We start from the raw sequence: 18,737 nt of genomic DNA, 5'->3' as shown, positions 1-18,737 counted from the left end.
TAAGTATATTGATACTACTATAATAATACTTTTACCACCAGTTTTTGTTTTGGTTTTTTTCATTATATAATGCGTTACATTTTAAGAGTTACATTTCAGAGAAATATTGTACTTTTAGCTTCTTTTAAAATCAATTTTGTACAAATATAAATTGTTATAGATTGAACTACCCAACAGTATAAAAAGTTTAAAGTTATCTCTCTAATATATAACGATGATAAATGTAACACTGATTGGGGCCATTTTGCATAATTAGTACTTTTACTCTGGATACTTTGAAGAAAATTTGTTGCTGTACTTTTACTCATGTCAGATTTTGAATTCAGAACTGTTAAAAGTGTTGTTTTATTGTCATTAAAAAAAAAAAAAAACTTTTACTTAAACTATTTACTTTTACTTTAATCTCATTACTGTTTTTTAGAGTGCACTGCCGAAATTTCATAATGAATTAATGAGTTATTCAAACGTCCCTTGAAGCACAGCATGTGACCAAAAATTAGTGAATTTGTCACCACTCGTGAATCAATAATGATTTATTTTATCAACTGCACTCACTAAGGTTATGGGCCAGTTAGGAAATTTACTCTAAGAGTCGTATAACCTGATTCTCTCTAGTGTGTGCACCAGGATGCTGCTAAAATAAATTGCTTTTAATGGCCTGGCATTTAACAAACTGTTTGACTCATTAATATATTCAAAATTTTAACAAAGGGCATTTCTGTATCCAAAACATGACTTCAACCTTTCATAAAGTGACTCATGTAGACATTACAATCCTCCTTCACTCAGGCATTTTCTGTTTTAGTTAAAAGAAGACGACAAAAAGCCTTTCAGATTAAAATGTTATAATTATCAGCAATAGTATACTGTAGGCCAATCAGTTTCTACAGTATTTGTCAACTGGGAGTTGTCAATAACATATAGATTATAGCCTACACTGAATACATTCCAACTTGACATAGAGACATATTATTATGCTTTTTAAACAATATGAAACCATCTATACATTAGTTAATGGAGAGGAGGTGAGTAAAATATACATCTACAAAAAATATATTATTTAATCCCATTTGATATAGAGACAGAGGTTAAATTGTTCAGGGCTCAATGACAGTAAGAGGTCTATTTCATGAGTAAGAGGTCTATTTCATGATAAAGTCAACAACACTGAGCATCTGTCATAGTTCTCTAGTTATACTAAGAAAACTGAAAGTTAAAAGCCGTCTGTTAAAACTCTATAGTGTTCTCTATGTTAGGATAAATCTAAGGAGTGTTGGTTTAAAAAAAATTGCACTCAAAAGGCCAGGCGTGCAGGTCTCAACCGTGTGCATATTTGAGTTAAAAACCTGCTGTACCAGTAAAACAGAACAGTTCTGATGGTTTCGGAGCGGTCAGTGCAGTCTGATAGGAGCAAGGTCTGATATGTACATGAGGTCCCGGAAGAGTCCATCAACACCTTTTCATCGTCCGAACAGCCCAAGTTAGATGCAGAGAAGCAGGGACGTGTTTCTCCCCTCATCCTCTAGTGGTTTTAGCATCCTCCAGAGAGACTGTAATCACTTTATAATACATACATACAGTACATACAGTATATACAAAGATAGACCATTGCTGGGCCGAAAGCCGCAACAACCCCAAAGAAATGACAAATCAAATCACTTCCTGGTTACAGTTTAGTGCTTCGCCAACCTCTCAGGTCCCCACTCATACCCTCCATGTGTCAAAATCCCATGATATAATACTTAAAAATTAATTAATTTGTTTTTGTAGGCAAAAAAATAAAAGTACTTGAAGACTTCAAAATATTTGAAGACATAAAATAGACATTTGAAGACATAGTAATATCTTCCTTGCTCCAAATTTTTTTGTTATAACTCAAAAATTAAGACTTCTGTATGATTCTGATTGTTGACAGACATGAACATGTAGTTGCATATGCTGAATATATTAATACACAGAAGACACACACACGCACACTGTAGTATACCTGATGATCCCACAGCAGACTAAGCCGTCCTGGCTACAAACGGTCGCTGTAAAGACTGCTGTTACTAGCCAGGATCGTGTGTGGAGGGTGTCATAACATGTATAAAAGGGTTGATTTTTTTTTTTTTTTTCTTTTTTTTAGCTGTACGTGAGTTTAGATTAATTGAGCTCATCAGTGTTACGTCGCCACTTGGTTGATGGTGCTTGTTTGGGGCCTTCCTACACCACAGCCTGGGGTCTTTCTTTAGTCTTTTCCTCTTCTTTTCGCTTCATCGCCTGGATCACAGCAATCTCTTTGGCTTCTTTCTTCTGGTTCCTGGCTTCAAATAGCAACCTGAATTTAACAAATTGGAATATACAGTAAGTCAGTCAATCAATAGAGTGATGTGCTTTGAAGTGAAAGAGTTTAGATACTAGACTGGCCTGTCTGCAGTCTAGACCTGTCTCCTATTGAAAATATGTGGCACATTATGAAGCAAAAAATACGACCACAGAGACTCCAGAATGATGAGCATCTGAAGTCGATGTCAAGAAAGAGTTTCTTCAACAGAAACAGTTTCCTCAGAGTGTCCCATCTTTTTTGTAACATTTGCAGACATCAAATTCAGAGTAAGTGTATATTTATAAAAAAAATCAATAAAGTTTTTCAGGTTGAACATTAAATATCTTGTCTTTGTACTGTATTCAATTGAGCACGTTGAAAAGGATTCGTAATTCAGTTTTTTTATGTTTTACATCCACACTTTTTTTGTATTTTATCTCATAAATATACTGTTTTGCACAGTGGATATAAAATATATCTCCGCATCCAACCCTTTGTGGATTTTTACTGGAGTTGACAGAAACTTTACCCTTTTCTGAAATACCTGTTTTTGATTATCCTTTGCACAATGGCATCCGTAGTAAGGCTGTTCCCACTGTCAACAGTACGCAGGATTCCTTTCCTCCTAGGCTCCTGGATATGAATAAAACATCACCAAATTAATGTGATTTATCATCTCTGAGGATTACAGTATTTCATGGAGGTGGAGTGTTTAGAGTCTCACAGCGTAGGGGTCGGATCCATCCTTGTCAGGATATATTTCTGTCTTTCCATGGCATACAAGATCCACCTGTGGATGAAAAATACATGCTATTTCATTCCTTTTTAATTGCAGGAAATGTTATTATCTAGAGGTGAAAAATAATTGTACTGCCTGTACTTACCTTGAAATGGTCCAGCAAATCTTTTGTGACTGCAAAGGGTGCACCAATCACCACTTCTGACACATACTGCGAGAAAAACACACAACAAATTCAGAAATCAGACAAAATGAACTGTAGATACATTAGATATACATGTAATGCACAGAGCTGACGGAGAAAGAGCTAGGAGAACCTACTCGACAAGCCAGGACGCTGAGTGTTCTCTCGTGGACATTCATGATGGGGTAATTTTTCCCTTTATAACGATTCACCTCCTGAAAAATATCAGCAAAGAAGAAATGTAAATTAGAGTCAAGGAGGTGGTGAGTGTCTCACACGGATGAAAAAGAGGACAAGGGAGACTCGCCTGATCGAAGTGCAACCCCACTATTATGTATGGCTTTTCTGCGAGCTTATGCACTGCTTCCAGGAAGTCCACATGACCAATGTCTGGACAGGAGACTAGTCAAGGGTGACAGTGCATTTCAGAAAAGCTGACTATGGCACAGAAAGTTTATGAAACAGGTATGATGCCAAATAATTGGCTGAAATTTGTAGCTGGGTACAGTAGCTCATACGATTAATTCATTAAATCAATCGACATCAAACCCAGACAAGTTCATCACACAGCATTTCATTCAAGCTGCAACACTGAAACAGTCCAACAGTTTATGTCATGTAAATTAACATAACTGTATACCCTCACCCCCTTCAGTAACAGAAGGGATGTCATGTCCTGGTGTGGGACGGCGGGATTACGACTGTTTGTACATTGACCTTGGATAGAATGGGGGTAGAAATGGGGAGGGAGATTTAAAATAGACATCACATGAAAAAGTAATCATTTTTGGTGAGGTTATAAAAGGATACGGAACAGGTCGAAGGCTCCTGCCACATAGATGATCGTGTCTCCGGGTTGAGGCTCCTGGCCGGAAGCAAACTGGATGATCTTCTGTGAAGTCTGCAGGAACTGAGACACCCCCGTCCAGGGACTGTGACCCTTCTGACCATGCGACCCCCGTAGTGGAGAAACAGGCACAATAAGTACAAATTGGCAGTGTACTAATAAGGCAAGTGCACTTCCATATAGACTCAGTATCATCACCTGAGCGCTGCATCATTGCCACCTAGTGGTGAGAGAAGTGATGCCACATTTGGTCAATAGCTAACTCAAACTGTGCCACAGAGCCCCAGCACATGTATTCAACCCTCGCCAAATTCACAGCATCACTCTTCCAGGCTCAAATGAAGCCCTCTACTGCTTTCACTCCATTTAAAACCCCAGCATGTTAACTCTGAGTTACTTTCTCCACACAGGAACAGAAGTGGCATTCACTGTTTGTTGGCACAACCTGCATCTTGGTTATAAAGTGGGTCCAGAGCAAAGCCTTTTGTGTAATAAGGGTTGACATCTGGCACACATTGCAACTCTGACTACTTGAATGAAAAACAGTTTAGGAAGAGGAAGCTAAATTGGTTTTAAACATACGCCAATTAGGAGTTTGGCAGAAAGCTGAGGATTTGATTTTGTCAAGGTGACGAGCAAAGCATTAAAAATACTCTGGGAATGTGTTTAATACTGGGGTGGAGCTACAAAAATTTTCATGTGTTGGCAAGATGGTGGCATTGAGACTTGAAGGGGTGGCAGAAATATATATATATCCTAATTTAATCACAATCACATGTATCAATATTTGCCTGGAAAAGGCCCCACATAAAGACATTTTAACTCAAAAACTTTTCATTGTGGCACATGACAAAATCTTTCCAAACACATTCTTTTTTTTCATTACACATAAGCTCATCGCTTAGCTTAAACTTGTCCAGAACACATCTAAAAATTATATGCATTAATTTACACTTTTTATCATGTTATTTTATTTTTAAATTATTCTAAAATCATGCATTAAATTTGACAACTCATTAATTCCTTTCTGACACTTTTCCCAACAGATTTCTGAAATACAGGTCAATGTAATCAGTAATTATGCCAATGTAGGCTTTCTTTAAGGGTTTAAATTCTCTCTCGGACATTGGAGTTATGTTTTTGTAAATTTCAAACCAGACACGACTTTTCGTTTCCTTAGTTTTGTTTCAGATTGTCCAAAACTATGGTGGCAAGACATCTTTTTAGGGTGGCAGCTGCCACACCATGCCACACCTCTAGATCTACCCCTGTTTGGTACGTACCTTTCCAAAGTTGTCTGTGTGCTGCTGATAGTCTGAACTATCCTGAAGAAAGAAGAGAGGCTTGAATTAGGGCTTATGCTCTGTACTGAAGGAATATAGAGAGAATAAGGTTGTACTCACAATGTTGCTGTGGTGTGCTTTGGTCATCAGTAGCATCCTGCCAACCAGATCTGTGGTTGAAACTCCCTGGGTTCTCTTACACTCCCTGCAACAACGTAATACACAATGTATGTATATATAAAACATCCCACAACACAGTTACTATTATCCTCTGCATATTTCAAAAGGAAACTCACCTGTATCGCCCAGACTTCTTCACTTCTTCATATGTGTCTTTCCCATCCACAGTTAGTGTTATATCATCTGGAACAACAGCACACACAGCACGTCTTTTATACCAGCCACTAAAACATACAAAATCTGTCATCTAGCAGGACACTTGGACCAGTGGACACATTCTGAGACAAGAGGCCATCGGGCACAGACATAACATCAAACATAGTTGTCCAGACTGAGTGAGACACTCTGTCCATTTGTAGTTATTTTGTCTCTTTGCTGGTAGTTGCTGTGTGACTTTTGTAGTTCTTGTATGCGTCTTTGTGGTACTTTTGTGTCTCTGTGTTAGTTTTCTGTCTCTTTATAGTTGTTTGGTGTCTGTTAGTGGTAGTTTTGTGTCTCAGTCGAAGTTTTCTGTCTCCTTGCGTTAATTTGTACCTGCTGGTGGTTATTTTGTTGCCTGTTTGTAATCATTTTGTGTCTATTTTTGGTAATTTTGTGACTCTTTGGAGTAATTTTGTGCCTGTTTGTAATCATTTTGTGACTCTGCCACAGTTTTGTTGCTCTGACATTGTTTTGTGTGTCTTTGTGGTCATTTTCTGATTCTTTGTAGTCATATGATTGACTTAAGAAATGTTAACAGGGTCCCCCTGACACCTTGGACCCCTGTGCCTCTGCCCATTAGGCCCCTTCAGTAATCAATCCATGCTTGGACCTGATCAGCATTGTTTGTTGACTATTGATCTATTATTGTGTCTAAGTATGGACATGAGGAAGTGATATACTGTACCTCCATGCACACAGAAGTCACAGTTGTACTTGTCAAGGGTCCCGAGGGTGGTGACGTAAGGCGCTCCTTCCACAACCTCATCCACCCATTTTATGGCCCGCACCATCTTGTATCTTTCTTCCTGAGTGAAGACTGGCGGGCCCTTGTGCTTTGCAATCTCACCTTAAAAACAAAGCATGTAGTCTTAAGCGATAGCGATGGCACAAGCAAATAAACATAAACCAAGATTAAAAGAACAGAGAGACAGAAATCTTTATTTCCAAGACATCCTGATAAGCAGCTTTGTAGTCACTGAATGTGGCATCACTTTCGTCTCATAGATATTTTATCATCACAGCAGAAGGAGAGGTTACTGATATCTGTGCTGACCCTGAGTATGATGTCATTTTGGGTTATCATAAAGTCAGAATGTCCCAGTGTGCCATAAGAGGGTGAGGCACAATCACCGAGCTGCTGTTCCAGCGTCACAACAACCCTTCCAAAGTGTATAAGGAACAGCTGATGCCTCGCTGGTAATGAAGGAACCGAGAACATAAACAGAAGCTCCCTAGGCTCAGCAGATTCAGACTGAAGCACAAATGGTAAAGGATGAAGGGTATGAATAGCCATGTATATAGTCATGAACAGACAAGCTAGATCTTAAAGGGATAATTCAAATGTTTTGAAGTGGGTTGAATAAGGTATTCATAGTGAGTATATTACCTACAGTAGATAGCCAACTACATGACCCCAGTTTGAAGAAGGAGCAAAAGTCACTTTACATGTTACATGTTAACATATAACACATTATTTCCTATAGATTCACTTCACAGTAAAAGTACTTATTTCTTTTTCTTATCTAAAAACTTTTATTATGAAGCAGCAAAATCGGGAATTGTTGGGTTTTCATTGGCAGTAACTTAACATGACTCCTGTACAGCTGGAGGCAACAGTAAAATAAAGCAGACACCTGAAAGTACAAACAGAGACGCAAGAGAGAAACTAAACTTCAAACTGTGGTTTCCCATCAAAAAAGACTGTCTGAAGGCAAGGTGTATTGGTGAAAATATTCTAAATATTTATGTATATTTAAAATGATATTGTTTTTTCTTCAGGTAGACTTTATTTTAGGCGGCTAAAATCCATTTTGCTGCTTACCCTGTCCACAGCATTCATCAAGGAGCTTCCTACACTGGTACTCCTGATGCTTCTCCAAACTGGGGCCATGCTCACAGCAAACTACTGTCAGTGATACACTGACTGATAAGTACCTCATACACCCCCACTTCAAGAATCCCAAACTATCCCTTTAAACTCTTCTAGTAGAGCAGCCATAAGAGAGTTTCCATTGGAGAGGTACTGCAGGTGAGGGAGGGACCATGTTTGTGCTGTGACTGTCAGTTGTTCTTACTGTCTGTGTGCACTCCAACGATGAGGTAATCTCCCATGGCCTTGGCCTGTCGCAGCTGGTTGGAGTGTCCATAATGAACCATGTCATAGCTGGGAAGAAAAAAGATAAGAAGAACGTACATGAGCATTCAGATCAGTTGCATTATCACACTATGGTACAAAAGTTGTAGGAAGAGATAGTTTTAAAACTCAAAGATAACGGATCATGTGAATTTGCTCATATCTTGAATCACAGTTAAGGTGCCACATGGTTTAAAACAATACAATGCCAACACTTGACAATATCAAAAGTACCAAAGCTATTAAAAAAGAAAAGATCTGAATGCTCATTCTAGCAGGTTATTATTTTTTTAATCCTATTTTGTGTTCATGAGACTTTTTTTTCTTTTTTGCAAAGGTATTGAAAGACATACTATTGTTTTTTATAGTAGTATTGCATCAACATTTAAAAAGGTTTGGCACAGCTCTTCTCCAGTGCACCATGCTGGTGAATAAAGCATGGTGTGCTGGATTAGAGTTGTGTGATGCATTTTAATTCTGAAGCTCAGACTGTTCTCAAAGTTAGACACAGCAGCTCCTCTTTAACATTCCGATGTCTCAGTGTTCTTGAACGCACCAACAAGGTGCTTTTGCAACTTGAAGTAACTCAGTCAAAAGAAAAATGTGAAATAAAATGTTAAATAAATGAAATGCAATGACTACCTGGAGTGAAGGAGATATTTTTTGTTCACGCAAAACTAATACGATCCTTGAATATTTATGGTGATATCATCAACCAATTGATGTAATCCACATGCTTCATGTGATCTGCGAGATATCTGATCAAAATCTCATCAGAAAGAAGTCAATAGCGCAGTCTGTTTTCCCCTCCCTGTTCAGTCCACCCCGTCTATGATACCATCTGTAGATAATTAGATTAGCACAGATTGGAGACTGAGATTGTAACAGGCTAATCTAACATAGTAATAGAGAACAGATGGGCATTAGCCTTCCATCACCATTACTGCTGCCAACAGCTGACCTCAGTCTGATCATTTGTCTTGCTGCTCTACTTGGAACATGATATTAATGTCTAACATGCAAAAAAACAGGGACGAATGTGCTCTGATTTTAAATTGGAAGGATTAGTTGATTAATCGGTTAGCTGATCAAAAGAAGGGGGGGGGGGGGTGTCATTTATGATGGTAAATGAAGAGTCTTTGGCTTTTGGACCGTTCTTTGGACAAAATATGTAATTGGAAGATGTCATTTTGGGTTCTGTGAAATGGTGATGAGACTTTTGACACTTTATAGACTATTCACAATTTGCTCTTAGAAATAAGGATTCCAAAAAGATCTTTCTGAAGGGCTGAGATATCCAGAACCATTTGCTTCTGAAGAACCCTTGTAAGACTGCAGGTTCTATTAAGACACTTTTCATCTAAACAACCCTTTTGAAACGAAAGAGTTCTAAGGACTGATGAAATTCTTGAACTTTTTCATCGAGGGTTCTTTGATGAATAATATAAAAGGGTTCTTGTTAGCAGTCCATAGATGAGTTCTAGATAAAATCTTTGATATATAAAAGAAGTTTGCTTGAATGTACTGGGTGGGATCTAGATAAAACCTTTCAAGTATAAAAGTGTTCTCTGTAGAACCCCCTTTGTGGTTACTTGTTAGCACTCGGGAGGTGAAAAGGTTCTTGATAAAACAAGAGAAAAGGTCCTGGGTAGAACCCATTACATCATAAAGGTTCTCTGTAGAACAACTCTTTTTGAGAGTTCTTTGCACCATAATCTAAAAGGGTTCTCAGCAGAAACCCCTGGCTGGATCCTAGATAAAACCTTTGAAAAAAAAGTTCTGAGTGGAAACAACAGGAACCAAAAAGGTTCTGATATGTGAATGAGTCGAAGAACCTTTTTTGGTTCTAATTAGTACCTTTATTTCTAAGAGTATAGCTTCTATAACCATCAGCAAGTCTGTGTCAGCAATTAACTTGGAGACTCACAATAATGAAAACATGATGGCTAAAGTGGAAATGTACATTAAAAGAGACAGAACTGTGTCCTGTTTACAGTATATTACACGTCAGTGCTCTCAGGAGTCAGGTATAAAACAGCACTATGAATAGCATCAGCAAAAATCAATAAGAAAACAGATGGACGCTCTCAGAACCACAGTATGTACACAGCCACAATAGTAACAGAATCCCATGTTGTTTTCACCCCCAGGCTACGCTAATAAACAGACAGCCTCTGTGCCTCGCTGCAGTGTCACTGTATACAGCCTGACTGCACTAAAAACAACTATTATAGAGTGCAGGTCTCATCTATGATTCAGATATAGGTGAACCCACAAAAAGAGGCTTGTTGCAGACGAAGCTCATCAAGATATTTCCAGCGTGAGTCTTGTGCCGTCAGTCTGTTGAAATGAGATCCACATGTGCAGCCTCTGAGGTGACAGTGCAGGTCAGAAGAATGTAGTAAAGGGGTGGGAAGAATATAGAAGAAAACTCTGAGACCCAGACAGAGTTACATAAGAGCAGGAGGCTACTTTTGGGGGGTGTTATAGCTAGATGCCCATACATGTGTTACCGTATTCCTGTTGTATTTTTTAGCAGGGATGGATCATGACAGTATCACCACGGGATGATTAAATATTAATTAGTGTAGCCTGTTAGCGGACACCCGAACAGCACCTCCGCTTCTCAAGAGCAAAACCAGACAGACATCTGTGTACACGGGGATAGAACTCAAGGGAAGACACAGAGGAAACAGCACAAAAGTTATAATGTTGAAATTTTGGTGAGGTTTCAAGTGAATTTGGTGCAATACAGTGTGATTTGACACAGAGCTCAGAGTGTCATTTACTTTTAACTGCTGTGTCTATGATGAAACACATCAATGCTGGTGTTAATTTTGACATTTCTTAATAAATGTATAAAACAGTGGCTCGAAAGGCATCATCCTGAAACTACAGCAATGCTAGCGCTGAGCTAGAGCTGACCATTCGGGATTGCTCTCCGTCATGAGATTCAAAAAAGGAAAGTTAAGACACTCTGATCAGTTAGAAAGCCATATATCAACAACATCCAGAAATGCAATCAACTTCTCTGGGCTGAAGCTTAGCTGAGATGTACTGACAAAACAATGGAAAAGTGTGCTACACTGTAAAATGTGTGACCCATTATGAAGCCCGGACCCGGACTTTTAAGCACCTGAAGTCGTACATCAAGCAAGAATCAGTTTAAACATTAAATATCTTTGACACTTTGTATTCTACTCAGCTGAATACAGTTTGAAATGACAAAGCAAATTGTTGCTTTACTTTTTTTTTTAAGATTTTACACAGCAACCCAACATTTTTGGAATTTTGGTTTGTGTAAGCTCCACCCTTGGTTAATTCTCAGGATACCAATAGTCTCAGATAATGGATGGGAAACACACTGTTACTTTACTGAGGCTTTAAAACAGCATGTTTATTGTCTTGCATGGATACACAACCTCAGCAGATCCACAGTGGAGGTGGACTTTACACTGCTCCCTGATGATGCTTCTCTGAAACTGATCTTTAACCCCCATCGCCTCTTTTCAGGGTGACAAATCAGACAAGAGAGCTGTCTTTGTGCAGCCACGAAGTGACCGGACTCTTTCCTTGGAATTTTCCTCTCACGCTGCTGACACCGCTGGATGTCAGTAAGAGCGCGGCGGTGTCCAGTAGGGCTTCATGGGAAACAATGTGCTCAGTGACGGGACACGACTGCACGAGCGACAGCGGCCGTGGCAGGTGTGGGCTGGAGGGGTTAGAGGGGTTAATGACATGAGCTCTGTTGACATTGGCTCTCTTTGCATGCTCACCCCACCGGTTAATATTCTGGCATCCCAAATATTCTGCAACATTCCATCAAACCATGGACAGGCAGCCACACCTAAATGGCAGGAATTCTACTAGAGAAAGCCACCATAATCCGGGCCTTCAAACACAGAAATTCAAAACATTTATGTCGCCGCTGCACCCTGGAGCCAGACTCCAGTCCACCAAGTCCTGGTGTTTCTCCCAGAGGAGGCATATCAGAGGGTCGGTTCCAGGGCTGAAACTAGTGATTATTCTCTCAATTAATTGATAATACAGTAGTTTTGTCTATAAAAAAAGACAGAAATTAGTATAAATGTCTTAAATTTTAAGAGCTAATGGTGACATATTCAAATTGCTTGTTTTATTCAACCAACGGTCCCAAACTCAAACATAGTCAGTTTGCTATCACGTATGACAACTGTATAACATCGTATGATAAGCTGGAGCCAGTGAATACTGATTATTTGTACTTGAAGAATGTTTCAAACAATTAGTCACTTTGTCAGAATTGTCTGTAATTTATCTCCTGTTGATGAATAAGTCAATGCACCTTTGCAGCTCCTGCCAGTTCATCCCAATTCTGCCCCTCACTCGGCACAAGAAGGGTGAAAATAAAGTTTATCTTCAGCAATGCCCCGTTTGCTTTTGATAAGCCAAATACCTCACTGACACTCACTGTGTTTTCATTATTTTCTGCTTCCAGCAGGGCTAATAAAAACTGTTCACACCCAGGCTAGATGTGTGGACAGTGTTTCTGGAGACAGGTTGTTCCTGAGTTTTTCACATGCCATGTATCGATGCCACGAGCACCACCAGCCTCCGCTGTCATGAAGGCTCAGCGGATCTAAACAGTCGTTTAAAGAGAGTTTTAAATTGAATCTTTCTTAATTGTAAATTAGTTTGGTTTAACATAAGTTAAAGCTAAGCCATGATTAAACAAGGTTTAGGCCAGTCAGTGAAACCTGTTCAGTGTGTTCAGCATCATTACGCTTGTCTGTTACAGGGACAGTAGCCAATAATTAAGTTTGGCTGTCATGGCTCATAGTCAAACAAGCTAATTTTCAGTGGTTAGCCTTGCCCTTCTGTAGCTATGTGTTCACATTCATTTATCACCTGCCTGGCATTAAAGGCCACACCTGGCACTAAGTAAGCACCTTGCCCAACTCTAATATAATTGTTCTGTATTCCATTACATCACACTGAAACAAGACACCTTGTTTGTGGAGGTGTCAGTATGGCATCTTGAAATTAATCCCAAGAAAAGTGAAACTAAGCATGTTCACATGAAACACATAAAGTTCTTTTAGCATCTGAAATACTGCAGAGTTTCATACCAGTATTAGGGATGTAACAGTGTAACATTACCAAAAACTCAAGGTACGATAATACCACAAGAAAATGTCCATGATACAATATGTATCACAAAATTGAAAAACAAAAACTATATTTAAAAAATGACAGCTTGAAAAACTGTATTTTACACATTTACTTAAATTGCCTCTGATTTTCTTGCCTAATAAAAAATACAAATAAAAACAGCCATGCAATGAATGTTTCGTGACTCATTTTATAAAATAAAATAAAAATATATAGATGTTATGTAGATATTGACACAGTCTGGTACAGTACTGGGATATTTTTAGCACAATATTTGATATATTGTTACATCCCTATACGTCAAGTACAAGGAATGAATTCTTTGACTTTTGGTCATTAAATGGGAGCATTAAAGAAGATGTTAATGTAAACATTTAGAAATATTGCAATATTTAGAGGCCACATGCATACAAACGTTTACACATAAATCCAATATTTAGCCTATGCTTTACCTGATAATGACATTATAATCTTAATAGGTTTATTCACTGTGTTCAGTGTGTAGAAAACAATAAATGGAGAGACTGATATATGAAAGCTGATACTGTACAACTATTTTGTTGCCTTTGACTTAAGCAAAGCTCTGCATTAAGTGCAGTTTGTACTCACTATACATTCATTTGATAGACACTTTGGTCCCAAGCAGCACTTGTGACACAATAATGTGTCATTGCCTAAAAAAGTTTTATCACTTAGAGCTGGTCAGAGTTGTGAGGCTTCCTCTACATCAGTGGATCTTGAATGGGGTCCTTGAGGGGGGTCCAGGGGGCAGGGTTCAACATGAACTTTTTTTTCCCCAGTTGAGCAAATGGGTGAAAAATGTACTTGCCCAAAGTAAATTTTTTACTTGCCCCTGTACGCATTAAAAAGTTATCAAATACCAACAAAGACTAAAATTCTTGCGTTAATCTAGGGCTGCAATGTCTATAAAATATCAGAAAAAAACCCCAAGATATTCAGTTTAATATGGCAACAAGCAAAGAAAATTGGTAAATCTCCATATTTGAGAGGCTGAAAACAGCATTTTCTACCATTCTGGCATGAAAAACCACTTTAACCATTAATCAATTAGAATTTTAAACAGTAGCCTAAAATAAACAGAGGTCATGTAGGCTGTACTGCAGAACAGACCCACAAACTGATCCCACCCTCAAAGTATGTGTCTTTGTATTGTATGTATGAACCACCTGCAATGTATTTACTCATGTTATTCATGTTTTTATGCACTTTGAACTATCTGTACTGTATTTATTTATTTATTTATTTACTTATTTAAGTTGTGTATTCTGCATTGACTTTGTGACTTGACTTGTGATACACACACACACACACACACACACACACACACACACATATATATATATATATATATACATATATATATATATATATATATATATATATATATATATATATATATATATATATATATATGTATATGTATGTATATATATATATTCTGTGTACTGTGCTGCTGATCTGTGCCCATATATAATGTTGATGGCAGAATGTATGACTCTGGTTATGGGTCTCATACACCAGTGTTTCCTCTGTATTTATTTTAATTTAGCAGTGGTGCAAGGAACACTGATTTTTTTTTTACATTTTTTAACATTAGAACTTCAACTTTATACACAACTACCATGCAAACAGCAGCAGGTATGAGACAAAACCAGAACTGGTGCCTAAAACACCACATCTGTATTAAAAACACTGTAGTCTTTCTGTAACAAAATATGTTAAAGTAAAAATCATATCAAATTCGTGTCAGTTTTGTGAACAAGTTTGAGAAGCACTGCTCTACATGACACTGAGTCCTGATTAATTGCAGCAACACAGAACAATGTAAATCTGGCTTGATGTTATTATGTAATAATGTGTCTACTGAGGAGGAAAACTGAGACTCGGATGCTTAACTGCTCATATCCAGTCAAAGTAATAATGTGAATTACACTTATTTGTATCTGACCATTAAAAATCTCATGGTAGAATGAAAAAAATAACAGAATAATTAATTAAAAGTTTTGTATCTCTGGAGAATAGAAGCAGCAGCAGTGGGTCCAGTGAGAGCTCTGCGCCCTGCAGCAGGCCTGTCCCGGTGCTACAGCAGGTGACAGCCTCACACACTCATTCATTCAAACGATAAGCATCGGTGCTGCAGCATCTTCATCATCTTCATCATCAGTGATCCGGTACTCACCAGCCGTCACACCACACCCGGATTCTTCGCCTCCTCTTCTCGGGGCTGCAGGCTGCAGCACCGGGGGTCGTCCCTGCGTCTTTCCCGGCTGCCGTGTTCACTTGGTGGTGGTGATGTCCGTTCTTGATCATGATGAAAGCTGGTGATCACTTAAAAAAAAAAAAAAGAAGAGTGCAACTGTAGCTGCAGAGGGGCTCCCTCCGAGTGAGACGGTGAACGGACCGTGTCGGGTAATTGTGTGCCCGCTTTCAGTGCAGGACAGCCGGGTTGTGTGTCAGCAGCAGCAGCAGCAGCAGCAGCAAGTCCGATGCGCCAACGCCTCCTCTGCCGGCGACGCAGCGACGCACGACGCCTGCTACGTCAAGTCGACTGAAGAAAGCAGGTACAGCACGAAGGAAAAGAGCGCTATGCGTACGACTCCAAGCAACTCGTCTGTATTGTCACTGCTTTTATTTTGAAAAGCTTCAACCTGAAGGTGTGCGCTTCCTGCGACGGACTTGACTCAGGTTGGATCATACGATGAAGTGCCGGTGCACGCAGCCGACATGTTGTTACATAATAGCGGCGTTTTCCACTGTCATGTGACACTATCTGGATTCCCACAGAAATAGCAGGCGATCTGCCAGAGCTGTCTTTGATAACATGCCAGTTTCTGCAGATTATTTTCAATTTCCTGCAAGTTAGCCCATTAAAATAATATAATCAAAAACATACTAATACTAATAATAATAATAATTCACTAGTAGTATTCTATTCTTTATTCAGTCATCAATCACAATACAGTATGTACAAACAGTATACATTGTACAGTATAATATACAAACAATATGGACAGTAAAGACAGTCTGTGTATTAACAAGTGACTGAAAAGGCACAGGCAGAAGTAATAAGCTTATATATATGACTGTCCAACATTTTTATCACTTTAAACAAATCCTCCTGAAATACAAATAATGATAAAATGTAAGGAAAATATTATGCACACTTGTTACACTTAAAAATAGTTTCCTGAATTCTTTTGAAAACCAAAAGCTGGTTACACATTCTTAGATTTATGTTAGCATTGTTCCATAATTTAACCCCACAATAGAAATATATCTCCTTTTAATTTTTCTCGTTTTGTTTTGTACAGTAAACTTACAAATTATATTTGCACTTCTGTATTGAGAAAAAACTTTGTATATAATCAAGGAGTGACTTTGATTTCACTCTGAACGTTATTTGCATTATTTTATAATAAATCTTTAAAATTTATAAAATGGGATTACATAAACAGTGATTTGTGATCATCATAACCAGCCTCGTGAATAAATATGTTTTTGTTGTCTAACAATTGCATTTAGAGTCGTTTTAAAGGTCAGCCCCCCATAATTCCACACAATAAGGTACATAAGAATAAGTGAACAATAATTTCTATACGAGGCCTTATAATTTAAGGTATCCTGTAAGTTATACAGGGTTGCTATTGACTTTGAATATTTTCCTTTGATATGTTCAATATGTTGTTTCTATGTTAATTTATGATCGATCACAACCCCTAGAAATTTTGTCTCAAAACCATAAATTTGTTTTTCTTAATATTAAGACACAACATCAGCCACCACATCAAACCAAGTTTTGGGGATTTCCAGCTCCATTTCAATTGCATACAAAAGTTAATAACAATAATAACTTTATTTAAAAACAGAGTTTACAAAGCCAAACAGTAAGGTCAACAAAATCAAGACAAAATAACGATAAAATTAAGACCTGAGGATGTAAGACAGTGAATTGGTTAAACATTTCTAAATGTTGTGTACATCCTATGTAATTTTATTTTTAAAATATTTGATCAACAATATCATAATGATAAAATGACATAAAGAAAAAACTAAGTTCTGGGTTAAATTAATGGTCTAGATTGTAAAACATGATGAACACAAACAGAAGCACTGACCGAAGGTGCATTACACCATCTGAATTTATTCATTCATATTAAAATACATTTTCTGATTTCATATTTGTGGCGACTGAAGAGGAGATCTTTACTTGTTTTTAGGAAGGCCTGCAGCTACATGTAATTGTAATTATATAGCCCAACAGCCCTGCAGTAAATCTTTATCTTAGTAAAGATCAGATTGTTCAGTTGTTGTGGACACTGTGTTCAGTCCACAATGAGATCATTTTGTGGTGTGTTGTACTGACTGTATGAAAACATCATAAAGAAAAAAAATCATACAGGATTTTCGTGGCATCAACCAAACTTTTCTCATTAAGATAGCTGTGTACGTTTTATTAGTTTAAGTTTACTGAACTTAAAATTTCTAGGACAGAAATTATAAACATGAGTTGTTCTAACTTGAAGTCTTTTGACTTGACTTGAATAAAACATACCAAATATATGATGAAAACTTGTTGTTAGTATTAAAATTCAGTATTCTTTAAGTTAAAAAAACATTCATTTCTACAGTGAATTCAAATGTCAAGTCAAATTTTATTAAAACTAATTTATATATATTTATTATTTATAGTTAATTAAATGTTTGTCTAGTTGTAGAGCACAACATCACTGTGAATTACTGCATTGCTGTTATCGGATTGCATTAGATTGTGTTTCTGTATAAGGCAGCAACTGAATCTGCTAAACTAGCAGGCTACATTTACTCAAGTACTGCTGTACTGCTGTACATAAATACAACAATTTTGAGGTGCTTTATTTGAGTATTCCCATTTGATGCCACTTTATACTTCTACTCCACTAAATTTTGCAGGCAAATACTATTATTATATTAACTGTGGTATTACTCCTTTCACTTAAGTTAAAGATCTGAATACTTCTTCCACCTCTGGTATGTGGTAAATGCAGGACTGAGTAGTAATACATTACATATAATCATGATTATGTACTCAGATAAAAAAAAATAATAACAATAATAACTTTTTAAACAGCAGCAACAAAAACTCACACAAAGGAAAAGGCTGCAACAGAGCTGCAGGCGACAGACTGCACAAAACCTCTCAGTGAGGCAACCAGTTCCTTTTACTGCGCCCTGCTGTTCACAGACTCACACTCTGTGCAGCATAAAATCAGATCACAGCTGCTCACAAAATGGTGGAATTACCTGACTTCTCTATTGAATTTGTTTTGCTGCCTCCAGAAGTCTGTGACCTGTAGTATTAAACCGCGTGTGCTGTTATCAGAGTAACTCAGGATGAAGCCAATCACCCAAATTTTGACCCCTGAATTTACCTTGTTCCACTAAATATATCTGATGTTACACTTTTAATGTTATTTGGAGATCCCTAGTGATCACATAAACTGAACAATTACTATTCAAACCACAGACAGCACGCAACATTATACACTGCTTCTATAGGGGTAATTTTATTTGACCAAATGTAAATGCTGAATATATAAAATTAAATTTTATTTTCAATGACAATGAGATGTTTAAAGAGAAAAAATGAATATATATGGAACTCAAAGTTATGTGGCTGCATCAATTTTGTTTGCAAGGTGTCTGAATTTGA

General features: G+C 37.7%; 1 protein-coding gene across 1 annotated transcript; it reads right to left on the bottom strand.

The window, feature by feature from the left end:
• Positions 1–828: 828 nt before the first annotated feature.
• On the bottom strand, positions 829–15,563 carry LOC146309485 (ethanolamine-phosphate cytidylyltransferase-like). Its single transcript, XM_084744682.1, has 13 exons — positions 15,228–15,563; positions 7,818–7,906; positions 6,428–6,589; positions 5,658–5,724; positions 5,482–5,566; positions 5,362–5,403; positions 4,042–4,174; positions 3,539–3,621; positions 3,369–3,446; positions 3,193–3,258; positions 3,033–3,098; positions 2,853–2,941; positions 829–2,320 (listed from the first exon to the last, which is right to left on the bottom strand). The coding sequence occupies exons 1-13, from the start codon at positions 15,356–15,358 to the stop codon at positions 2,206–2,208; spliced, it is 1,206 nt and encodes a 401-aa protein (XP_084600808.1). The 5' UTR covers positions 15,359–15,563; the 3' UTR covers positions 829–2,205.
• Between the last annotated feature and the right edge of the window lie 3,174 nt (positions 15,564–18,737).

Source organism: Lutjanus erythropterus, chromosome 19 (genome assembly GCF_056507025.1).
Source record: "Lutjanus erythropterus isolate fLutEry1 chromosome 19, fLutEry1.hap2, whole genome shotgun sequence".
In the NCBI taxonomy this organism is placed as follows: domain Eukaryota; kingdom Metazoa; phylum Chordata; class Actinopteri; order Lutjaniformes; family Lutjanidae; genus Lutjanus; species Lutjanus erythropterus.
The sequence above is the reverse complement of the archived record's forward strand: the minus strand, read 5'-3'. Positions and strand labels throughout refer to the sequence as shown.

Coding starts and splice junctions, on each gene's coding strand:
- LOC146309485 (XM_084744682.1), bottom strand. CDS start 15,358: ATGATCAAGAACGGACATCACCACCACCAAGTGAACACGGCAGCCGGG. Junction 6,590..7,817: donor CGTTGGAGTGCACACAGACA/GTAAGAACAACT, acceptor TTTGTTTTTAAG/GTGAGATTGCAAAGCACAAG. Junction 2,942..3,032: donor ATGGATCCGACCCCTACGCT/GTGAGACTCTAA, acceptor ATTCATATCCAG/GAGCCTAGGAGGAAAGGAAT.